Here is a 26606-nt window from a genome sequence, read left to right on the forward strand (position 1 = left end):
CCCACCTTCTGTTTAATTTGTCCAGGGATTAAACTCTATCTAACTGTAGTTAATTATCCCTAACTTATTTTAAAAAGTTACAGAGCTGATATGGGGGTAATTCCTTTCTTCCTAAATTCCACAGCCACATGTGTGTTCACACAGTTAGTTTAGTCACTCTCTACCGCTTGAATGTAGTCAGCCTTAAATAAAAATAAAAGTATATGATGCAACTTCCAAGTTTTACGTGAGTTGCCTCTGTAGAGGACCAGCCGAAAGCCACTCATTACATAGTCGACTTGCAAATGGAACTTTGTGTTTCTTTTTTTCCTTTCTCCTTCTTGAAGGGATTTGACTTAAAATCAGTTGCAGTGCTAAGAAATGAATATTAATCTTAAAATGTCCCTCTCTTTGTTGATTGTTGCCTGATTGTCTGATTGTTGAAGCTTAAATAATCATAAACAAATTTTATAATGTTGCTCAGAACATGGTCAGAGACGATTCAGGGCATCTAAATGATTATTTCACTGTTTTCCTCTGGTCTTTATGTGAGATGCTCTAATCTTTGAGTCTGTGAGATTTAATAGTGCAGTGTGGCTCAATTTTTGCCCTACAAATATCAAATGTTTTCGACATAGTGGTGTGGGTTATGCGAGTGGGAAAAGTCTGACAAAAACAAAGACAAAATAAGATTAGATGTGTTTCAAACATAAACGATGAAAGAAGGAAGGAAAACACACAAAAAATCCAAACTCTCACCATCTTTCCAATCATCATCACATAAGGGCCCAGGTACTTGTTGACCCCAAAGATGTCAAGCAGACGGATGTACCAATAGATGATGTTGACGCAATAGATCACTCTTCCATAGCTCATGAGTGGTGGCTCCTGGAGACGTAGAACCATGCCGACAGAAAATATGAGGATGGCCATGAGGTCTGTGATATTCCAGTACTCTTGAAGCCACACCTTGACCTTTTGCAACAACTTTCCTGGCTCGGACATAAGGATCTAAAAGGAGAATAAAAAAAATCAAAATAAAGGGGAAAGGAAGACAAGTATAATTGCATAAATTCATCGTTGTTGTGGAATATAGCGAGACCGAAATGATGTTCCGAGAAAGAAAACAAAAATGGAAATTCATTGTATCGCAACAACCATCAGAGGGCAGTGTTAGTTTACTAGTCAGGGTATTGAATTGCTGTTCAGTGAGGCAGTGTAGCAGCTGAAAATAATGTGGCACAATGATTTATGCATTTCATACACTCACAGCATAAACACAACCACTAAGTGAGGCTGAAATAAATCTCAAATGGCCACATACCAGCATTTTCTATTTACTTTATCCCCCTTACCCAATCCCTGTGCTCCCTCTTGTGTTCTCTATCATCTTTACATTTGCTATGCCCTCCTCACTTTCTTTATTTAATATATGCTACTTGATGATATGGAGGCAATAGTTAGCCTTTGCCCTCAACCGCACAACTTACTGTAAAGTTAAACTGTGTCAAATAAGATGGTGGTATGGTTTGTAATTTCAGTTCATTGGGCAGGAGAAGGAAATTCATTTTTGGAACTCAAAACATGCATATTTGAATGAAAACAGTGCCAGGGCTAACTGTACCTCTCTCATTTTCTCAATCCCATTGGTGAAGATGTAAGCAATGACTATCCACTCTTGAGGGGAAGGCCATAGGTCCATTTTTACGAGGACAATGTAGTTGAACAACATCAGGTAGCCCACATATGCCATCTGGATGAAAAGGAAACAGTGGTAACAAGTGCAATGGTCATTTTTTTCGTCTGAGTTTGTAAGTTTTGCTTTGCTTACATCAGCAAGCTGAATATCAGTCAATTTCCATTCATTTCAGTTGGAAATAAATAGGCTGATGGGCTGCTGTGAGGAGGTACTCTGGTGTAAATGTGTCACAGGAAATATTAGTCGATGTTGTTGAATTTGGGAAACTAACTGCATTTTCTCCTTGGTGTTCTTCAGATGGTATTATAGAGATTCAATGTCATGGCATGTGATTGCTGTTCTTCCACGCTTGGCCTGAAAAAAAGGCCTCCTGTGGTCATACCTATTTAAATCCAGAGCAGCGATCCAGTTTCTAGTTTTATTGCACTTGTATTTACAGTACGGCTTATGCAAGCCCAGGCATCTAAAAATAAATTAATGAAGAACAAGACCTGCTCAATAAATGTTTAAAATATTTCTTTGCTCTTTGGCTCTGAGAAGTATCTCATTACTGCCATACCAGCAGAACATGAAATAGACCATATTAGTCCCATGAATATTTTGTTTGTGTGCTGTAATTACTGGGACAGAGATTCTGTGGTGAACAATACATCACAATTCAATGAGTAAATAAGGTAAAACACCGCACATGTCATGCAAACAAGTTGATCCATGACTCCAGTGAATAAAATTAATCGTGGAAGTTAAGCTCTTAAACCTGCAGGAAAACAAAAGAAATATCTAGAAAAAGACTGAAAGTGGTTTCAAATATAGACTGTATCTAATGCCAGGCATGCACAATTCCAGACCGGACTTTAGAATATTACTCTGAAGTAACAACGCTTAGGATTCAACTTCAATACAATTACTTTACAAAGTAAACTGCAAACTACATCCCATCACAAGTCTTACATCACATCTTGTACAATTTCTGAAGAAAAATACTTAAAAGATGTCTGTGGCGATCATACTTCATATCTGTCAATCATGGTGTTGTCCAAAAACAAACTTGTCTAAAAAGAGCACATAATAGGATGATGCACTTTGTAAACAGAAGCTGGCTTTAAGAGGCAAGACAGTGATAGTGGTATAGAAATACAGCAGAGGTAGGTCATTTTAATGAGGTAGGAACTGACCGTGTGGAACCAAAACTTGACGATAGGAGCATTGTAAAACTCGTAGATCTTGCGTCCCATGGGGATGAGGCGGTGGCGGTTCTGAACCTCTTCAACATCTTTCTTTCTAGATGTCTCTGTGGCTACTTTCCCAAGCATTGCCTGAGGTAATGTCAACCGCAATGGGAGCAAGGAGGGGACGAGAATGAGGTGTATGGGATGACGGAAGTTGGTAGATAGATTGAGGAGTGGGGAAGATTCAGAGAGGGTAGAGATAAAAATAAAGAATGGAAAAAGGTGAGTATCAGAAAAAAAGAGAGCAAATGGACACCGGATAAATGATTATCTCATTGGCTCCTGAACAATTTCAATAACATGATCAGAGAAGCAAGCACAGGCAATGTCGTCATTCCAAAATGTGAAATATGTGTTTGAGGTGGATTGTTGGGTGAAGGCTGGTAACACAGGACACGGACACGGACACTCATGGATTGTGTCTCAGACAACAAGAGCCAGAGGAAGACAAGATGATGACAGAGAGAAGACAGAGAGGGAGAAGAGAACAATAAAACATAGATATCTTATTAAAATCTGGGACACATGTCCTTATCCATGAGAGGGGGTTCAGAGCCCACTGTTTTAATGGGTCATGGTTTTCATGTCAAAGCAACACCAGACCTCTGAGGGAGTTTATGCATCAAAATTGTATTGTGCGCTAAGATGTGCTGCAAACTTGGACCAAAATAATGTTTGCTAATTATGCTAATGCTAATTGCTGATGATTCTTAAGTTTTTTTTTTTAAATATTTGAAATACTTTGCAACACGTTTCCGATTCCTCAGACTGATACACATGCAAAGTGTGAACAGTATCAAAGTACATCACAATAAGATCAACAAAATATCAAAGGAGCTATCACAATTACTTTTGGAAACAAGCCTGCAATACTATTTTTAGACTGAACGTTGGAACATGTCCCGTAAAGGTTTTGTCTTTTCAAGAATCGAGGCACACACAGACACGGCCTTCACTGTGAGCAGATACAGATGCTAGTGTGTAAATCACACCATGCCTTTACTGGACTTAACATGCACATTATCTGATCAGTAAGTGGGAACAAAATATCACACAGGCTATAACATTAATCACAGTGTGGTTTGACTAAAGCATCTAAAAATAGGACAATACAATCTCCCTCTGTGGTGTAGCAGTCTTGTGTTTATCTGTATGAATCTCGGTGCGATTCATATGTATCTCACAATGCATTTGTACAGTCAGAAGCCAGGACAAATGGGACTTAATGCAAGTGCATCCTCTGGCAGATTCTTTGTTCAACACCACAGTGTTTTAAGGACTGTGTGTGCAAATGACCCGTGACTCTGCACTGGCTTGCTGGCTGTGTTTAATGCAAATGGAGAGTATGCACAGTGGTTCTGAAAGGTATTCAACTTCGATTCAATCAGTTAAGGGCCACAGATCCAGTTTGTGTATTAAAAATCTTAAATCTAATTGTACTGCTGATTTTAGTACACAAAATTGATCTAGTTTTCATCTCCAGAACTGATTGGATTGAAATGGAAAATGTCCAAATTTTGTTGTACATCCATGTCTATGCAGATGGACCAACTCTTCCGCTGTGAGACGGGAAAAGGTGCTCAGACACTGCATGATTTAAGCTCTGCAGCAGCAGGCGCACATGGTTATATAATGCAAATCCAGGGCCTCCCATGCTCAGCAGCCCACATGCTGAGTGGTATGCTGCAGCCAGCCATCACTGATGTGAGAGAATGAGGGGCAGCAATCGGCTAGCATTGTACTATACCTCCTTCAGAACAGAAGTTGGAGAGAGAAAGAGTGAGATAGAGCGTGTGTGTGTGAGAGAGAGACAGAGAAAGAGAGAGAGAGAAAGAGAGAGAGAGAGTGCTGGAGAGCTGGAGAGGGAAGGACTCATGAGAAGCAGGGGATCATAAAGTAGGAGAAAGCTGGGCAGAGAACAAGAGGGACTAGAGGGGATGCAGATAGAAATAAAAGAAAGAGAAAGATGGAAGGAAAACATACACAAGGAAATCCACAAGCGGCGACAGACTGAGACGCTACAACTCCAAGACCATGTCTTCGCTGAGACGACAAGAAACAGGATTGGCCAGTTTATCTGGAATGTCCAGGTGGCCATAATAGGGAAACAAAAGTGAGTGAAGAGAACTGTGTGTGTGTATTTATGATGTGGTTTATTCAGTGCAATCAGAAACAGCCCTAAGAGATAGTTTGAAAAGTGCAAAATATATGGGCCATGTGTTCAAAGATGTCTTTAACAATCTGAACACAGCATGAGTGTACTGTTCATCATATAAATGTGTATAGAATCTGAGATGCAGGGCTGAGGTGGGTTCTCTCACCACGGAGTTGTACTGCGCCTCACAGTAAGATCTTACTGTGAACTCCATGTCTTCTTCCTCCTTCTCCTTGACTGGCTTCTCAGGCTCCTCCTCCTCCTTCTCTTGCAGATAGGCATCCTGATCTTGGGGCATGTAGGACATCTCGTCCTTGTTCTTGAACTCCAGGCTGAGGATGGATGGTGGTAGAAGCAACCCTAAGATTACCTGGTTGTGGAGGAGAAGAAATGAAGATGAACTACGGAGACATTTTTGGAGACAAGCTGGAGGCGGCAGCAAGAGAGATGGGATGAAACTGTACAGTTTCCTGAGCAGCAATGGGGAAATTATTACACAGATTCTGGAACAAACAAATAAACCATCGTTCAGCTCTGATGTTGTGACACTCATGGGAATTAGATGTAACCTCATGAACAGCATTCCATTATGCACAACCGGCACTTGCTTCAGTGAAAATACTTTACATTTGCAAACTCGTGAGCAAGAAATGTAATTTTGGAAATTTATTAAGCCAGGCATTAGTCCAAACAGGTGAAAGACGGTGTACTGCCGCATGTGTGGGACAAATATCCACAGCAGGTGCTGGAAAAACGCTTACCGAAAAAACACTCTGGATGCCAAAGAAAGATTATTGTTTTATCTCCGGACGCAACTCCCTTGTCACATTCGTAAGATTAAGGTTTGTTTAAAATTCGCCCTCTGCAGATTTCCAAAGACTAGGAATACGTTTAATAATATTGTTGTTTTAAGTGACATTAAAGAACTTAATAAACATCCAAACAGAACATTAATCTCATGGTGAATCACTGGTGCAGTTAAATACAAGTATATCACATTCAGTGTGTAGGTAGCAGTCTTAGCTTCTCCTGTCATCAGTCATGTCAAGGAAATGAATTGAAAAATGTCAACATTTTCTGAAACGCAATGACTGAAGAAATCAATGCACTTGTCTTCGCCATCATTTCATAGCCTCCGGTCACCATATTCTGAGTTACAGTAGTGGGAGATGGTGCTGGTTGTCCTCTCAACTACAGATGTGCGCACACATTATTTTGACAATGTTATTTGCTGTATGTCATGAACTCCTGGGGGCACAAAATCGTTCTGTCCATCTGCTTCAGTGAGCTTGCCTCAGCGATGTACTTTCTCTCTCCTCCTGCAAAGGCCAAACCACACTGCCTCATTCCAGCACATTAGGGAGACCCATGAAACTGTCTCACTAGTTATATGAATAGGTGTGAATTCCTCTGTCCCTTCAGCAAAAGCCAAAGGCATCTCTTCATGAAAAATAACCTCAGCCATTTCAGCAGGTACCTACCTTGGCCATAATGCAGGAGGTCTGGAAAAAGCATGTGAACTAAAATGCCCTAACACATTAATATCCTCATACTTTCCAGCATCAATGATTTGAAAAGCACCAATATGCATGGGTAATCTTTGAATCTGTTTTTTTTTTTTTTTTTTTTTTTTAATAGATGTTCTATTTCTCTCTGTCTACAAAGTCATGGCGGAAAAATGCATGTAGCATGTAACAATAACTAATTATTATCAATAATATTTTTAAATTTTCATGATGGCTTTATGTATTTAGCATGGCTCTGTTGGAAGCTGGATTTATAGTTATTTCTAGCACTTGCTACTGGTCCTGTCAAACTGGAAAAGTGACAAATGAACAAAAGACTTGAACATATCAGCTACATCTTCACTTTTCAACCTCACTCAGTTAGTCGGTTGAACAGTGATAAACATGATAACCAAGAAGATGCCTGAAGAGTCAACTGGAATGGATGTTTAACCACATGGGCTGTGATGTATAATATATGGATGTAATTTTTTTTTCTTCATTTCTTAAACTTAAGTGGTTATTTCTATCGCGGCCTTTAAAAATACTTGGTAGGCATAATGGTCTCGAGCTGATTCTTCTCATCTTTGATTCACATTGACATGTGACTGGCTTTGGGGTTCACAGTCTGTCTTTGAATTGAACATTTTCAATGCCAGAAATCCATTTTTCAACATTTGAGATACTTCAGTCCAAAATATTATCTTATATTTTTTTTCTGAATAACTGATTTGGGGAAAATAAGTTGACTGATGGGACCTTTTCAGACCCACAACAACCACAAACACCTTTAGTCATTAAATTATTAATTATAACGTTCAACGCTTTCCATTGAACATATATTTAATCATAATTTATCCTTTATTAAATTCATTCTCTGCAACGAACCCATTATGGATGAACCATGAACTGACGTCAACCAGTAGTGTCTTGCCCGACAAAACTTCAACGGACCAGGGATTGAACCGGGAATGTTCAGGTCTGCATCCTGCGCCACGCCACCTCCAAAAATAAGGGTAAAGTTTTCAACTATCAATAATCACGCCTTGGATAAACCTCATAGGCTACGATACTGCCACTGCACAAAGCTAAAATACCTTACTGTACTCCGGTAGGATAATGTACGTGATAATACGTGATATATTTGGTATTCTGTCCAGGAAAATAATTGAGTACATTGCCAAACAATTATTTGAGCATTCCTGCGCAAACCCCAAAGGCTGAAACACAGTTTATTTAATCCAGTGATAGGTTTTTTTCTTTGAATTTTAATTATCCCAAACATATGCCCTAATTACTCTACCTTCAAACCAGAGTTTTTGCGCATACGGAGGCGTCCCATCCACATGTCAGTCAACAGCATCTGACTGCAGGTGTGAGCAATGAAATCTCTATGTTTGGCTGCAACTGCCAGTTGCAGGCAGGTGGCGTTGCTCCAGTTCTTCAGCTCGTAAGTCAGCAGCTTCATGGCCATCTGTTCATCCTGTTTATAGGACTGGTCCAGGAGTTCCACTGCCAGCTGGCCAAACTCTCTAGGAAATGATGTGTAGAACATATAGATTTACACAGGGATATCAACAGTCAAATTCCCTGTCTTGTCTTCACAAGTAAAACAGCAGTAAAACCGACACAGAGATCATTGGCCATCTGGCCAAATCCACAGATAATTAAGTTTTATAAACGCTTTCATTTACAATTTAAGAGATACATTTATTCAGTACACAGAATCAACAAACTGTGTGACAGAATAACAGATGATGCTGGATGTGCCTATCTAACTACAAAAAGTCCAGGTATTTCGTAGAAAATTCAGACTTTACATTGTTCACTGTTGTGTTTGATGCAGAATAAATAAATCACTAGTTGTGACGATGCTTTGTGGGAAAATGGCTACCTACCATGATAATTTTGGCATACATAACATGACTATTTATATGAAGTTAAAATTAAGAAAAACAAATTGTAAGTAATCAAATGATCCTTGATGGAAAGCAGCCTAATTCTTTTTTTTTGGGAAAGTTATAAAACATATCAGCTCAAAGACAGACCTTTGAAAATACGTTTTTGTGTCCTGGGGAGTGTGGGCTTTTTACAGCAGAGCTTTATTTGTTGCATCTAAAAGAATTGCTCCCAATTAACAGTTATTTCTGTAGCCAGAATTCATCTCTAGGTGATTACCTCCTCTTCAAATGCATATCCTTAAATAACGACAATGCATGTTATTAGATATCTGTATGTATGTCGCATAAATCCCATAGGAACCTGGAACCGTCTTAAGCAGGTCATTTTTCATGGAAGGAGGCAAGTTTATTTTTGTGTGCCTGTGTCTATATGTGCTACAATTTGGCAGTAAGTGCTCCAGTCTAGATTCCCAGGAAGTCTCCGCATTAATCATTTACAGCACAGAATCTTCTCGACAGATGCTCGATTTTAAGTTAGGATGTTATGGGGTTACCCACCTGGAGTTATGGTTCAGTTCCTGGGAAATGTCATCAACCATGTCATTCTCAGATGCCTCATGTGCCATGGCCTTACAAAGTTTACATGCCACTAAGGCCTTGGCCATGGCTTCCTCACCGTGCTGCCAAAAGAACAGCGCCATTTTCTGACGTTTCATGAGCACAGCCCATACCATCAGCTCATGGAAAGGGAAAGGAAAATGGTTGATTTCAGGGTCATCCAAATCAATGTCCACCTCTTCTTCTCGTTTACGTGTGGTTTTTTGACGACCTCTGCGGATTGGCATGTCATCCTGGTGTGATAGGGAAAAAAGCGAGACACAGGTTCATGGATGCTTCCAGCAGATATTATTATCCAATATTGGTCCTGAACTCCATATTTTATAAAATGAGGATGGAAGACTTTGAAATTTGTTATGGCTTGATCACAATGCACAGGTTTTGAGTGGCCATAATATTCGGTCTCCAATTATGTATTAATTTTAAGTTTTCTGTTGCAAATAGTAGAATTCAGTGTTTTGCGGTGGAGTGCTTCAAGAAATACTGTCCCAGATTTTCAGTTAAAAACAATCTGATAGGACTATTTTACTTATTCTCTTTAACAAGTGTGATATTCCAAAGGCTTTTGGTCATTTCTAATACGGAGAACAAATAGGCCAGTATTTGTCAAAATGACATGTCAGCATTTCTTGCTTTCAGCTACTGACAGTTGTAGACATCTGTAGATTGACTTTTCATACCCCTAGAGTGCTGCCTCCACGAAGACCGATAAACTAATCATGATTCTTGACAATAACAATTTCCACTCTAGTTCTGCAACAGTAAGCTTGAAATTTGATGGATATGTAGAAAATATTAGTTAGAAATGTAAATCAGTTGATGTCAGCTGTGTGTAGTGTATTCTCTTTCATGTACAGGTTGTTGTCATCATGACTGAATCAGTAGAGTGGACTGAAATGAGTATTTCACTGAGCAACAGAAACAGATGTTCACAGCCACAAACACAAACAAAAACAGGACTGACAGGAAGTTGAAATTTCAAACAGGCTTTATGCGCTGTATTTTTATGATGTATTCACTACGGATACATATGATACCACAAACCATGCATTATGTAATCCTTGAAGATCAGTCATTCTGTATTCGGTTAAATATCACTGGGCTGATCTGTCATAGATGTCAATGCGAGTTAGATAGTAATACTATCCGAAACACATAGAACAATCATGTTGTCATAATCTCATTAAACTGAATTCTTAAAGTAGTGTGAAATGTCTGATTTTATTTATTTTTTTTATCTTTTTTTTTTTTTTTCCTCCAAATAGACCGTTGTACTTGCTCAATAGTGAACACAATTCGCATGCAAAATGAATAAATATGTCTCATGGTTTTCCTCCGGCACTTGGTACGAACTTCAGTATTTGGAGGGCATTTAATTTTGTTTATTTATTTATTTACTTCGAGGAATATACGTATAAAAAAAAACAATATACTGAAATATATTTTGAGGGAGGGATAGAGTCAGATTAGGGTTGAGGAACAGCAAAGGGGTGACTGTAAAGTAACCATGATGACACACTCACCTCCATCCCCAGCAGTTTCAGGGCTTTGGGCTAGAAAAGCAACACACACATAAACAAACATAACAGCACCTTGTAGAAAATATTTAATAGAATAAGTTACTATCCAAGCAAAGCGCAAACTGACACATATTCTGAGGGAAATGCCATCGGTGTTCAGTTGAGCAATGGAAAGCAACAGGAGGAGAGAGCTTTTTGTGCTAATATAAATGACAGTATAGCAAGCATATAGCAACCACCTCTTGCTGTTGCGTGTTTGCATGTATTAAAACAGAGTGTACAGTACTGCATATCTGTATTAAAGCAGGGCATGTATGAATTATGCATTCATGAGCCATCATCTAAGTTGGTAAAAATAACTGGTCTCCTTTGGGGATTTCAGATATCTGCATCTATTAAAAGGCTTTGTTCTTTGTTAACATGTGTTTGTGTGTCTATACGTGCATATAACTGCACATTCATTTCATCTTGGAAACCATATTTAAATTGGAACCGACTCTCTCTCTCATTTAGCCTTTTTGCTCAGTTTCAGTCCGAGTCTTTGCCTTTGGTTTATCTGCGTCTTTCCAGGTGCTTTGTCACTTTCACTGCATACTTACATTAGGATAAAACGATAAAACAGCACACATGTACATAAAAAGAGAGAGAGACACACACGCACGCATGCATGCACATGTGCGCGCACACACACACACACACACACACACACACACACACACACACACACACACACACACACACACACACAAACAGATGCTCATGTGGAAGCACAGGTTTACCATCAAGCACTAACATAGCTCAATGCCAGCAGTGGTTTGCATTTTTTAAGACCAGTCTTCTGGGAAATAGGAATTATACATCAGGTTACAATATATTCCTCATCCTGTATTGAATATGCACTTTGTTATTAATGTAATCACTTCTTTGGTTGTGCAACCCATGTTCATGGGTTTGAACTGGAACATAACACTTTTTTCTTGATCACTCTTTGTGAGGTGAGAGTGAAAGATGAAGGCAGGATTACGAATGTTTGCCCAGCTGTTGAATGAATGTTTGATAATTGTAGATGTAGATGTGTGGAATTTGTTACACAAAACACTTCCAATGGGGAGGCGGGCCTCACCAGCAGGGGTCCACACAGTTGCAGGAAAACCTCAAAGAATGTAGGTGAAGCCACATTACATTAGCTTTCAAATGGACATATTAATAGAGCAGCCTTTGTGTGTATTTTGTTTATGCCAAAGACTTTTTTTCAGCATTAGATACTAGTAAGTGCTTTCTGAGATTGATTTGCAACAATACTAAGCTATCAAGGCTTGATTGCCCAGTGTTTATTGGATTTTTAGTAAACAAACTGAGACTATAATTTTAATGAAACTATCATCTTGGTAATGAGGTCTATTACAAATTTGGAACTGTTTTATTGCAAGATTGGTCACTTTAAGGAAAGCAGGAAACTCACTGACAGCTTGATTATGGTCACTTTCTTTGTATGATTTTCTTTAGTGTCTGAAAATATGTGGAGATTTATGTTGACTCAATTGCTTGCCTAAAAAAGATGACATTTACAAGATTATGACATTCTTTGGGTGACAAATTTGATGTTCATCGAGCCATAGAGGTTTCCACTTTACAGTCTGACATCTTCTTAACTACTGCAAATTGTTGCCTTTGCAAAAGATCAAGTCATCAAAAAACAGCATACATGATACAATATGCTGCTGACATGTCTACAATATTCTATGGTGAGGATAAGCAGAATAGATGATATGTGAATGAATAGATGATTTTTTTCATTCATTGTTTCCTGCTCTTATTTCTACTTCTTGTGTTATGGAAAGCATCTATTTTTATTATTTTCATTATTATTAATAACCTCCTACTCAATCAGCCAACAAATGCAATTTTCAGTGTACATTTGAATTTACTGAATGCACACCTGAATTAATTTCTGTCCTTGGGTCGACAAACTGTAATTTCAGTCATTCTATAAAAAATATCTTACGTTTCCAATCTTTTTCTCATCTGGGAAAATTCAACCCCAGAGTTTATTGTGTATCCAACAATCCATGTTAAAAAGCTTTTAAAAGTGACATTTTCATGCAGATGAGAATATTTCACTCACCCTCTTTGGTCCAAAGAGGTTGTGGTACAAAGTCCTGAATCTCTTCCTTGTGTAGTTGCAGCGGTATGCTCCACCCATTAGGTATTCAATAACCAGTCCAATGTCAATGAGGCTGATGCGGTAGTCTGGAGGCAGATTTCCCTAGAAAACCAATCATGTTAACCAGTGGTAACTCTTGCCAATTGATTATTAAGGGAACATAAACAAAGGAACATTAGTATAAATCAAATCTCACAGCCATTCACTTAAACAAAATCCATAAAACTGTTTTTGGCTATGAAAGTAAACATGATTATTGGATTCACCTTGAAGTAGATCCAACTGAACCCTGGATACTCTCGCTTGGGAAGAACACAATGTCAGTGAGTATACCGCACGAAAAGCATGATCAGGGCAATGAGGAACACAAGAATTCTCAGGTAAGATCTCTCTTCCAGCCTTTTCTTTTGAGTGCTGTCCTAACCAGATGGTTATTTAACTTTGGAAAATTCTTTTTAACTGCAGATGATTGTTTGACAATTGTTTTTGTTATGTAAAATATATCAAATTTCAAAAGTTTGTATCTTATTAGGCGGAAGACACAGATGAAATCTGTGTTTTGCCTTGACTGGCATAAAATGAAGAGAGAATGAAAACCAACAACGTCAACAGACAGTCAGAAAGGTAAAAAAGATTGATCATTTTTTTTCAGTAAGGGATGTAATTAGATCTTCACAGAGAGCAGCAAATAAAAAAGAAGAATTGGTAATGGCTTATTAGCCTGGAAGAGAGGAGCAATATCATGTAGAGACAGACAGATAACTATTATAATGGGGGAGGGAGGAGGGTTGCAAAGGCGATAGAAGTCTTTTTATGTGAAGACTATAGCCTTGTCAACAATTGTTTCCAAATCCTAAACCTTGGATACTGCGGACATTATCTTGACCCCCCACTATTCCTTTGACCTACATCAGTTACTCTACATCCTACCGTGTTTTCTCTACTGAATCTGCAGGTTGTGGTTTTGCAATACAAACAAAAACTGACTCCATAACCGAACCAAGGTTGGGAAAAAATACATATCTAATGTTAAAATAGATTAGTGCACTTCAGTGTGGTCTAAAAGGAATAGTACATCGCAAAATTCATTTCATTAATTATAATATCCAGCTATTAATGTCATACCTAGACAAAGTTAATTTATTTGCTGGCAGGGAAACCACCTAGAAAAAAATTATTTGCTTTGGACTTATTTTATCCCAGTCAAACAGGAAGGAGGATAAGACAGCCTTTTCACAGTGCCTCTGCAAGCTTTTGCTGAATATTCCTCTGACCAAACACTTGAGACATTATGGAGTGGGTTGGCTGCCTCGACCAATGTAACCATGTCTTATAGCACAAATGGTAAATTATAATTAGTAGATAGGAGGACAAAGATGTGTAGGTTAAACACTCATGTTTACTGCAACATTTAGGGAAAGGCACTTAATGATGAAATATCAAAGGTAGCATGGTTTTGACCTGTGACAAAACAGTTCAGAGCAAAATGATCCTGGAGTATCGAAAGAAAAAAAGGCATACAACAGTTGGAGGGAACAGTTCTTGTAAGAATGAGAAGTTCAACAAGAACTCACTATGTCCCTAACCTGTTTTCACATCTTTCCCTGCTCCACAATCAGCTGTCAGAGATCAATGTAGAAACAGTGATTTATGACATTTACCAATTACTTTGAGGACTTTAAAATATTAAATTGTCAGAGGAGTTTGACATGACTTGGAATTAGACACCCGCAGTGGCTTCTGTTCATTTACAGATGGTGGAAATTACTATTTGTTACGTCATCATCCTTATCCGTGTTTGGTATCCATGGATTATACCAATGAGGCATTAGTGGGGCATTAGAATTATTTTTCTATGAATTCGGCTGAGAATGTTTGACACGTTATTATTATGTTAATAGTGTACGTATGTAGGTGCAGTTGAGCTGAATTGCTGCCCACCAGGAGGGTTTTGCAGACTAAAAATCCTAATCATCGGGGTATGAAGTTATTGACTGAAGTGGACTTTTTGGACCACATTGTTGTCAGTACTCGTAGCTTATTTCAGTTCTCTTTTTGTTAAGGTCTACTCAGCTTAGATTGTCTTTAATAAAAGCCCACCAAGACATACATCTCCAAGATTATATTTTAATTTTTTTTCCCTTCCTGAGACATAAAATCACCATGGGCCAAACATGGGCCATGAAATTACTTTGTTTATCCACTGTGCAGTTTCCTACATGTCAATTTCCACTTGAGAAACTGAGGTCTACACGTCATGTCTAATGATTCTGCTGTAAAGGATTTATCCTTTACAGAAGTTGAAGAACTACCTCTGTCTTAATCAGAGTGAGCAGTTTTTCAAATGCAGAAACCACAGTCTACAAAGGTGAGTGAGCAAGAAACAGTAATGAGATAGGAACTCAATCTGGAGAATACCTATAAAATACATACAACCACATAGAATCAGGCCAACAGTAATCCATACTTGCTGTATAACAAACAGCTGAACTAAAAAGCATGGGAATGCATGACTGTATATTGCAGGCTCGTAAAATGGAACAACATAGATTCTCCAGACCCCGTTCAAACCTCTGTTTTGTTTGAAGACAGGCTGGGGTCAAAAAAGGAGTGATTGCTGCATCTAGTCTTTTAAGCATTTCCCCAATGAGCATGCAGTGTTACTATAATCAGTAATACTTTAATTAATGAACACCTCTCAGTGCTAATGGTAATACTGCTGACCTTTTCATCATCCCTCACAAGTGTGATTACTCTTAATTGGCATGAGGTTAAGGCCTGTGTGTACTTTTCCAGGCTGCTATTTTATCACTGATAATAATCAAGAAGTGTGACATATACATCAAGGCAAACTAAACAAAAAAAGAAAACACAATTGGAAGATTTTTGTTTTTCATCAAATCACAGTTCTTGTCTATGTCATCAAATTATCTTTGAAGTAAGGCAAATATGGTTAATCGTAATCAAATAGCTTCAATATGAAAAAAAATACATTTTCGTTATTCACATTTCTTTAGCGAAAGCAAAGGTCAAAAAAAGCATTGATAATTAAAATGTGTAAAAATAAAAATAATCTATATTTTTTGTAACCAAGCAAAAATGAAATGAGCACAATTGGTGTCTGCTCAGTTATTCCTTTTCAGCCTAACGTTCATTCCACTGCAGTCTCAGTTTTCTAAAATTCAAAGTCTGCAAATAAAATTATATTTAATACATGTATTGTTTGCAGTGGTATGGCGTGCCTTAGAGAAAGAATAATGTAAATAGTGAACACGACATAAGAGTCATGATAGGCATGAGAATCGTGCATAGCTCTACAAAGCCACTGCAGCCTGCAGCTCCAGCTGAAAGAGAGATGCCAGCCTCTATTTGCTGTTAGAAGCAACGTGAACTATAAAAGGTTAGGCAAACAAATATAAGCATAGTAACACAACAAACAGCAAAAAAGCAACTAAGACATTATGTAGTCACACATGTTGTCTTTAATATATACATTAAGCCAACATTCTCATAAGGCAGGGATGTAATTCACAAGTTTTATCACACCTTGATCCCACATCACTTTCGTTTAGCTGATGATTTAAAGGTTTTTTCAAAACATCAAGAATTACAACTATACAATTTGGTCTTATTACTGGATTCTGCAGGGCCTTTTTTTTATTTTTACAAATCCATGTTCTCACAGAAGTTATTGATATTTTATATATCATTTAAATATTAAATACATTTGTTGGGTCAACTTTCATAACCCTATTGACAACGAAGTGTAATTAATACTATTACTCAAAGTATGCTAGCGGCAGCAATATGTTAATGCTGTGATCCTCCACCTTGTGTAGAATGGAATTCAAACTGGAGTGCAGATAAAATTTTAAATGCTGCAAAGCGGACAACACATAGATATTGATGTTTGTACTTTATATCCATGGATCATAATTGTTTGCCAGTAAAAGCTGTGATACGGTTCGATAGCGTTACACCTCTACCTTATGGTGTACCTGTAGAAAGGCACAGTTAAAAGTGACACGACTGATGGACATACCTTTTTGACATCTCTCACGAGGTGGTACAGCGTGTTGGATGGTCCATGCCTCTGTTGAATAACAAACAGAGAAAATGATATAAGAACTGACCATGAGCGCTTTTGACAACACTTGAAATTTACAAAAATGAATTCAGCCATGCATACTGCTTGGCAAACTGGGTCAATTTAAGATATCTAGTTGCTATTACCGTGTTGTATAGCTCCTCAAGCCTTGAGAGTGTGAGGAAACGGTGCATGCTGACTCCATTTTCAATCAGCAGCTTCACAAAGTCCACTCTATCCAGAACTAAGGCATCGAGCATTGCCTGCTCCAAAGAGCCAACCTACAGAAACCAAAGTTCAGGCAAAAAAAATTATGCAATTCATACAGCATACATTAAGACACCATTGCACTAAGTTGTGAAATAAAAAAAGTTCTGCAATTTGTTGTTTTACTACTCTCAATTTGAAATATCTTTACTTTGACCGATCAATACAGTATTGAATATTTGAGTGCTTTATGTACTGCGATATATATATTCAATACTCATCAGTAGAGCCACACTTAATCTAGAAAGTAATAAAAATGGAATCCGTAAAATGGATTGATGTCCTTTGGCCTATTTCATATTTTCACCGGAGGACTACACGTACAAAATAAAGCAAATTTATTTTTGAACTCATTTACTTTTTAATATAGAGTTCTTGTAGTATTAGATTACTATCAAATCTAGGGCCCTTTACAAATGGCTGATCCTGAGCTTTGCTTTGCTATTGACTTTCTAAAGTTTTCCTCCTCATCATCACATACTTTTAGAAGCACTGCTGGAAACCTGTATCAATAATCATGAATAATGTAATTAAGTTTAACCCAAGCCCTGCGAATCCTGTTGACATATCTGTTGTATTGTTATGTGTATGTTTCTTACAGGCCATTGCTGTCCATAAATAAAGATCTGACTGCGGGCGATGTCGACTCTGTTCCATGCCAGAGCCAAACTCAGCTGGTCAGGAGCAGAAGCGTTTGCACCTGAAAGAAGAAATGTTTTGGATTTTTACTCACCAACAATGTGATGCAAAGTCTACCAACACACCAATTACATGATGTTCCATTTCTATTTATCTGTTTTGGGTGTTATTGTGATTTGTAATCTACCTGACAATGTTTTGTTATCACATTTAGTGGAAAAGAATAAAATGTTTACATTTCTATCTCTAGTTTTCTCAGTTGCAAGATATTTCAGTTTCACTTCTCACTGTGTAGATCAGTGTTTTCACATACAAGGCAGTTTTCACATACACTGATAAGTAAAGACCATGTGCAAACTTTCTTCACTATAAAAAAATAATATACAAAAGCTACAATGATAAATTTACACGAGCATGGAATAGCAAGTGCTGCAATTTTATTTGTTGAAGTCTTAACAATACAGGAAGATCCATTCACAGTAACAACAACTAACCATAAACATAAATAATGCACATATCCACAAGCAAGAGTTACCTAAAACTAAGAAACTAAGACATAATATCATTAGACTGAGCAATGTATTCTTCAATAAATTATAATTCCTTGCATGTAGACAAGACAATAATTTTGATAAGCAAGCTAGAATTGCAACTGCTCAGCCTCTTCCAGCTTCATGGGCTGTACAGAAGTACTGGAAAGCCACTATGTGATTTCAGCCAATTAAATAAGTAGCTGATTTAAGTCAGTGCGCCTTTGCCTCAGCAAATCCTGTTCTGCCTGAAGGCATGCTGAACTGTGGTGAGGTGACTTTATGGACCCAATCCTCAAGTAACTGAATATAGTAGACAGCAATCAGTCAATGGAAGCAACCTCCTCCCCAGCACGCGTCTTAGTTTTGGTTCATTTCCTGTTCTGGAAACACTCATTAAAATCGGTATCTCATACACATTCACTCTTGTTGTGTTGTTCCTGCTGCACTGTTTTGTTGGGCTTCAGGCAGAAGCTTAGTTTTTCAGCGCAGAGGTTTAATCCACTGTTATGAAAGAATATGAGGATGTGACATTGGCAGGATTTTATTTTACACTGGAAGCCTTCATGTGTCTCATTCACTCAGCGACAGAATAAGCCTTATATGCAAAGTGAACCTCATTTTATTTAGCATACATGTTGCCTCCTTTTCAGGCACGTCACTCTTTCCTTTACCTTCTTCAATTTCCTGCTTTCATTTACATCTTTTTCTCTTGTCATGGGTGTAAATGCCATGTCTTCTCAAATTGAGAAATTAATAGTGCAGAGAAGTTAATTCAAATATAAGATCAATGACGAGATAGAAACAAGAGAACTCATAAATCGATTGTGTTTTCAAAAGAGGGGTATCGAGAAAGTGTCTTGAATGAAGCAAAAGATCAAGCATCTGATGCATGGACTGAAAATCCATTTTGACTTCAACTCATGAAATACATTCTTTTTTTCCCTCTGTCCTCCGAACTTTTCCCTGTAAGGCTGTTTGCGAGACTAAGCATACAAACTGCTGCAGACCTGAGAGGAGGAATCATGCAACCAAGATCAATACAAACTACTGAACAACCAGTCGAAAGTATGGATCCATAAATCTATGATTCTCTGTGTGTGTGTTCATGTGCGCATGTGTGTTTGTGCGTCTCTGTCTGTGAAAGGAAGAGTATGAGAAGACGGGGTGATGGGAAATGAGGGGGAGTACCAACGGTTCTTGAGGCTAATCTCACTGTCTGCTTTTGACAAATTTGCAGATTTGTTAGTCAGCTTTGTCCTAGTCGTGGCTAAATCTAATATTTAGAATGAGTATATTCTTTGTAGAATAGTCACATAGTTGTGTTATACCCTTAATTTTAGGTGCCTCAGTGTATGATGTGATTAGTCCATCTATTTCAATCAATCCATTAATCCATCTAATTTTAAAACAAATAATTTAAAAAATTCAAATGATGTTTTTTTTATCTTTATCTACCACAATTGCTGTAACACACAATAATGTTACTGCATTATTCTGAAAAAACATGGAGATGTTAACATGATGCCAATTTTTAGTTGACAAGGAGATGATGTGAAAATTATGTCAATTTTGAATGTTGATTTTAACAAATACAAGCTTTTTGTAGAGGTCACAAATTGAATTGAATTGAATTATCATTCTTATATATGTCACTTAAAGTTTACGCGTTCATGCATGATTTTCAAGAGCTGAAAAAAGTGAAATACCACACCAATACTGGACAGGACAACATTTTTAAGATTGATATATGACATTGATGTAATACCAAAGGCTTGTAAGGAGATGTCAGCTTTTACATTTAGTATACCAGAATGATATGTCAGAGGCCTGTTTTTACTCCATTGCGAGAAACTGTAAAAGTAAAGGCAGAGCTGTGATCTTTGAACATAGTAGGACAGTGGAAGATGCACATTCTAAAAGGATTTCACCCCATTCTGTGAGCAGAAGCATCCAAATAATAACATCCCTGGAGGATGACTGTGAAACACATATCACTTACTGTGGATACCTCTTGAAGCACATACACGCACAAACACACACGTATACACTAACATTAACACACACAGGCACCTACCTTTAAGTAATGCGGTCAGGATGGCAAGGTCAATGTCTTGGTGACCTTCTGACCCCATCCGAAAAACTGTTATCTATGAGACAGGAAAGGAAGAGACTGGATGAAGAGTGGCCAGCTATTGCTTCAGCTCAATCCAGACAGGGTAAAAGAACACTTAGACATTATTGTTGTCAAATTAAATTCTCTAAAAGACTATGGCAAAGGTAAAAAATAGGTAAAAAAATTGGTAAAAAATAAAAGTGAACTAATGCTTTTTTTTTTTTTTCATCATTCATCACAGAGGACCAAACTGCTCTCTTTTTGAATGCCCAATCTTACTGGATCAGGCTACAAGGTTATTTTCTACTCCAAAGCCAGTTTTAGCGTATCCTCTGGGTGGATGACTTTTTATATCTTGCATGCAATGAACTAATGGTTTAGTGGATGAAAGCCAAGGTTTTCTTGAGTGGGAAAATCAAGAAATAGGATCTCAGATTTCCTGGATTTTTTCAACCGTACTTGGTTAGACTGAGTATGAGTGCTGCTGTTAATGTGTGTGGGTACACATGGACTCATGTGTGAAGGGCACCTTGAGGTAGCCATGTAGGGGAGAATGCGTGTTCTGAATGCTTGACAAGCTCTACTTCTAATCCTTCCATCCACCCATCTATCTACTCTCTAGCTGCTCTCTTCACTGCAATGCATCTCCCTTGCCATCTCACCCCCCCCCCCTCTAAATGGCTTCATTTCATGCAGCTGAAAGAGACTGCAGTTTCTGCTGCTGCTGTAGCCGCAATGCCTTGGGCAACTCTGCATTGTTGCAGACGAACCATCTTTCATCATGTTGCTTCACCTCTATTTTCCCCACTTAATATTAAAAAGCACAAAAGTAAAACAATTGACATTACTGCTAATGGTTCTTTTTCATCCTGTCAATTAATTGTTTGGTACCATACTTATTCCTGAGAAAAAGGATGTCACACATTTTGTAAAACCTCACAATTGTGAGTTAACCAGGCATACCTAGAGACATTTTTTTTCAGATGACTGGGATGAAACAAGCTATCTGCAAGTAGCTTACAGTGCTCATGGTAAGATGCGGGTGCGATAATATGCAGCTGTCACACACTTTTGTCCCCAGAGGATGAATCTAACCTCAAATTAAATGTTAATGCGTGTGTGTGTGTGTGTGTGTGTGTGTGTGTGTGTGTGTGTGTGTGTGTGTGTGTGTGTGTGTGTGTGTGTGTGTGTATGTGTCTGTGTTTGCGTCTTTGTAGTCACATGGCCAAGTCAAAGATCTTTCTTCAGGTGAAATGTAAGTGTAACGACATGAATAATTATTGATCGAGGTCCTCACGATTAGAAACCCGAAAGAGTGGTTGTTGCAGTGGATAATTTGATGTGCTGTGACGTGAGTTAAGTTACGGTGTTAAAATCTGTGTTGTTATAGATTTGTATTGAATGGTGTTGCTTCTGTCTAATTTGTTATTTGCCCTCAGTCTTACAGAAACAGTATTTGCAAAGCATGTATGGAGCAAGCGATCACAAATATAGTTATGTTAACCAAATGCATATGCTTGACTGTGTGTAGGTACTCACACTACCTCTTGGAACGTGAAAGAATGTGGTCAAATCATATTCAAAAGAAAAAAAACAGTAAGGCAATGACAAAAACATTAAGGCAATTTATGGTTTGCTAACACCACATTATTTGTACAAATCCCATTTCTCTGTTTCTTAATTCTATTATGTTTTTATTACGGAGTTTCTGAATCACCAAAAACTTTAGTGAGCATGTGTACACTCACAGGAACAAAAACATGTACATTTCTCTTCTGTTTTCTGGTTTAGAGATGGAGCATTGCTATGAAAGAAGGATAATTATTATCAAAGATGTTCTCCTTCCTTCAGGCTCTGTCCACGTTTACCTCCATGCTAGTCGGACCTCTATTCTTTCAACAACATCCCAGTGGCAAGCTACTTTACTCCTGCCTTCGATTCATTGTCTGCTCTTTCACTGTTCTTTTTTTTCTCTCCTTCCTCCAGTTATATCCCCAAGGTGACTCTCTAGATAGGTGTTGCCTCTTATCATAACAGCTCCACAACACAGGGGCTGAGAGACACAGCCTCTAAGACAATACAAGGTTGCTAATTCAATTTCACAAGTCATCAATGAGTGTGCAGAACGGTAAACAGTCAGGTTCTCCCAAATCTACTTTACAATAAAGGTGAAACTATGCAAGGGAGGGGAGGGGGAGCTTTAAAAATTACAGCGATGGTTGCTTTAAAATGTGTTTGAATATTCTATTATACCAGCTGAAAGTATGCTGACATTTATCTGCCTTTAAGCTGACACTCATCACATCAGGAGTCAACATGGAAGTGGAAGGGCAATTACTTCACTGTGTCACATTCAGTCTGTCTTCTCAGAAGAGTAGAGGAAAAGAGCGGGAAGAAAAGCAGAACAATAACAAATGGGTGAGGATGGACAGCAGACAGCAGGAAACATGAAGTGGAAGTAAAGGAAGAAGGAAGGAGATTTGTGTAAATGCATTCAGGAGAGAAGTGAGAAAATTCTAAAAGATGGGGTGGGGTCATTGTGTATGACTTTTGTGGGATTTTCAGTTCATGACAGATGCTAAATGCTTGGTGAGTCAAAACTGCTTTTCACACTGCAACAAGTCAAGCTGATTGGAAAATACTCATGATTTCAGCCCCTGCTGATTTTGCTACAGAACTAAAAGACAGACATGAGTCATGACTCATCACATACAAGTATGTGCATAAGTGTTGCTATTTTTTGTGCGACTGCAGGAGCAACCAGAACTCTTGCAAATGGTCTGAAGTGATTCTTTAGTCCTTTTAGTCAATGTTTTTTGGAGAAATAACTTATCTGGAGGGAGTTACATGACAACTTAAACAACTCCGTTCCTCTCGTTATCGGTTTCAAGAGCTAATTTTCATATATGTTCTCCATCTTTAATAGAAAAGATCCTTTTCCCTATTTACTCCCACCAGACAGCTGTCCAACTAACCAACTCCTACTCATCTTGTTGAAGTCACTATTTTAGCCTCCTCCTCCTACTCACTCTTCACTTTATATGTCAAAAAAACAAGGAGAATTGTCGGTTGGGGATTTCTGCTTAATATTTAAAATGAATAGAGCACACGCAGACCATTCTCCATTCATTAATTAATGCCTGGATGGGAGGGACCAGGATATCCTTCTTGTAGCCTCAGAAGAGAGGAAGAAGGAAGACTTGAAATGTGGTGATGGAAGAATACAAAAGCACCTCTCATTTTACAAGACCTAATGTTATTCCAGCACTTTTCTAACTAAACAAAAAAAAAGAGAATAGGTTTCAGTGTTTCTGATGTTTTCAAGGGGATAATGGTCACCGACTTCAAGAGCAAAGAACGATCGATCCATGGGATTTCTTAAGTCTGTGGTCAATTAATGTAGACTTGAAAGGCTTATTAAAATTTTGCTCATTTGAGTTTGTAAATAACCTGAAGAGAGATCCTCCATAATTATTTCCAAAATTAAAGATCAAAACAATAAATTAAACTATCTTGAGCTTTTAGCAAAATGTGAATTCATGGAAAGTTTGCCCTTTTGCAACAACTGCAATTCCTCCTCCTCCTTACCCAACTGACCTTAAATGAAAACATTTATTATAATATTGTCTAGAATCTTAGGGAAAAGCCCAGTTTAATTCAAAATTAGTATGTAGACAAAGGTACTGAGAGTTTACAGACTTACAGATGTTTAAATGTAGCAGTCAATGATGTTTAAAGTGTTATGTGCTTATTTTGAATACGAAGTTTGTGATAAAGGAAATCATAGAGATATGGAAATAATTCATATGTTCAGTGGTGGCAATTTTAGGTTGGTTTGAAAGCTTATTTCTTAAGGTAGCCAATGTGGTGAATAACAGAGACGGTGTGAACAGTGGGCAGATAGCAGAAGTTTCTAAACTCAGAAAAATTTAAAAATAGGTTAGAGGGTGCTGGCTCTTGGTAAGACATCAGAAAATAATATACCCTGGGTACATTGTTTTGTAGTTATTAACAGGAAAAAAGGCTAATCTTTTGGTTCCAATATGTTTCTTGTCTTCATTCAGCAATCAATGTAATGTAGGCAATATTCTAGTTCTCTGCCACATCTGGGGGAATTATTTTTGTATAAATTATTTTTTTTTGGATTTGCATAATTGACTATTTATGCATGTGATCACCTGACAGACAATAAAACCACATATTATGTGAAATATAATATAAAGCGGCACCAAAAATGCTAGTATGAAGCAGCTTGTTAATTTGAAATCATGATACCATAAGAGAAGGGGCGCCTGTGTAGATTTAGTCATATGGGTTTGTAAAGACCTGCAAGGTCAGCCACAGAAAACCCTTTATCATGATAACAGGCAACAGGCCACATATTAACAATTTTAGTCTTAGAAGTCTTATCATAACTATGATTTACAACAAAAAGGGATAGCTGTTTCGGTTACTATCTGAAAAAAAAAAGAAAAATCAAGATAATTTATTATGCTCCAAGATCAGTGTCTGCACCTTCCTCTTCAGTTCCAGGGTCAGTTGCCGATGACGCAGGCATATCGTCCCGAGCAAGACCTTCTCTCCTGCATCAGCAACGAGTGGAGAGGAGCGACATTGCACACCAGCCTCCAGATCTGCAATCACCACAGCAATTGTGTCCAATCCCGCAATTGCCTCCACACTGCTATGGTATCCTTGCAAACAATTCTCTGTATCAATATTCTTGGGCTCTTATCTGTTGCTTCTTGTTACTGTCCTCCTCTCCTCTTAAATGCCTAACCTTGGCATTAAGGCATCACTCATGTCCTGCATGGCTTCGACTGGGTCCAAAGACAAGACAATCCAACCCTGACAGAGGATCTTGTCTGAAAGCTTGTCCCTCTCTAGTTTGTACTTCAGCTCTTCCGTGAGCTCCCTCCAGAACATGCAGCACAAAGCAAATTCTCCCCGACCTAAGTTTGCCGCGAGAGTTTGGAACTCTACGGCGTAGACGGAAACAGTTGGGCACCCTATCTTGGGTGTAGGGGCCTGGAACCTGTATCATCAAGCAACATACAGATCACTAACCTGAAACACTAGCCTGAACACCGTATAGCTGTTTTCCTCTGGCTGGGTTCAAACTGTGGTAAGACTGGATACACCAGAGCCCCTTACAAGTGGTCTGGGTGGGGATATAAGATATCTTGGCTGCACTGGACCAGAATCTGCTGGGTTTGAGGTCAAAGACACAAAACCACACTGCAGCATGAAGCCGTGATACTCTGAGAACCCTCTGTCGTAGGACTAGCCAATGCTGGCTCTCAGGCAGAAGCGTTGATACAGGGGTTGGTGTAGGGTTTGATGGAGCAGTGGCACCCAGCGCAGTGAGCTGGGAGATCAGAGTGCTAATCTGGTTGATGAGGATCATTTGCTGTTGGGTGAGCTGCTGGAGCTGGCCAGACTGCGACCTCTATACATCTGTGACGTTTCGCTCCACCGCCGCAGCCTGGGTGAGATGCTGGGTATGTTCAATGAGCAATGGCTCCTGTACTTGGTGGGCTTGCAGTGTCTAGATGACAAAAAGGCTCTGTCGCTGGTCTACCAATTGCTGCTGGGTCCATGCTGACCAGATCTTCTGTTGCTATTGGGAGATCACCAAAAAGGCCAAGGCATTGGTCAGGTGAACACCTCATACCAAGCCAGACCCTGGGACTGGACCCTCCAACCAGCTCTATGTTGCCGATGTGGTACGAATCCAGGTGCTCAAGTGGGGCCACAGCAGCTGCATTGTCTACCATCCTAGGACAGACAGCAAAGCTCCTCATGAAGCATGTGCACTGTTTCCATGGGCAAGGTGGGCCAACAACTGTGGCTTTTGTCTTTGGGCCTTACATTGTAGGTGGCATCCTGAAAACTTGCCCCTTGGTTCCTGGACCCTGACCAGATTGAGCATGTCATCAACACAACTGTGGTGCACCTCCAACTTCCCTCCTAAATCCAGCGTATACACCGAGTATACAACGTATCCACGATCAAGCCATACTGTCTCCTCTGATCCCCCGCAGGTGGCTGATGGTTATCCCCAGTGGTAGGTACAGTGGCTGCTGCAGGTATGCCGCCAAGATTGCGGGTTCCAATACCTGGTCTATAAAGGGGTATACATCCGAGGAGAGCATCTAGGCTTCCTGGACCCTCATTATGGATTCTGGGCTCCCTTG

General features: G+C 38.8%; 1 protein-coding gene and 1 pseudogene across 9 annotated transcripts in view; both read right to left on the reverse strand.

Moving 5' to 3' along the window:
- The window catches only part of trpm3 (transient receptor potential cation channel, subfamily M, member 3), a 103417-nt gene that overhangs the window by 10235 nt on the left and 66576 nt on the right, over positions 1-26606 (reverse strand). For 2 of the 9 annotated variants that reach the window (XM_086174336.1, XM_086174331.1), the window contains exons 9-21: positions 20371-20443; positions 17724-17824; positions 17004-17138; positions 16813-16863; positions 13037-13072; positions 12732-12872; positions 10610-10639; positions 9027-9319; positions 7871-8099; positions 5265-5432; positions 2854-2994; positions 1604-1732; positions 739-990 (exon numbers count right to left, since the gene is read on the reverse strand). In XM_086174336.1, the coding sequence (XP_086030462.1) occupies positions 739-990; positions 1604-1732; positions 2854-2994; positions 5265-5432; positions 7871-8099; positions 9027-9319; positions 10610-10639; positions 12732-12872; positions 13037-13072; positions 16813-16863; positions 17004-17138; positions 17724-17824; positions 20371-20443 (1779 nt within the window). Of the gene's footprint in view, positions 1-738; positions 991-1603; positions 1733-2853; positions 2995-5228; positions 5433-7870; positions 8100-9026; positions 9320-10609; positions 10640-12731; positions 12873-13036; positions 13073-16812; positions 16864-17003; positions 17139-17723; positions 17825-20370; positions 20444-26606 lie in introns of all 9 variants that reach the window. The other 7 variants (XM_086174334.1, XM_086174329.1, XM_086174337.1 and 4 more) reach the window with 4 other exon arrangements.
- LOC147218540 (U4 spliceosomal RNA) lies at positions 7575-7657 on the reverse strand (annotated as a pseudogene).

This window comes from Fistularia commersonii, chromosome 26 (assembly GCF_037954325.1).
Source record: "Fistularia commersonii isolate RoL2024-O1a breed Wild chromosome 26, RoL_Fcom_v1.0, whole genome shotgun sequence".
NCBI lineage: Eukaryota > Metazoa > Chordata > Actinopteri > Syngnathiformes > Fistulariidae > Fistularia > Fistularia commersonii.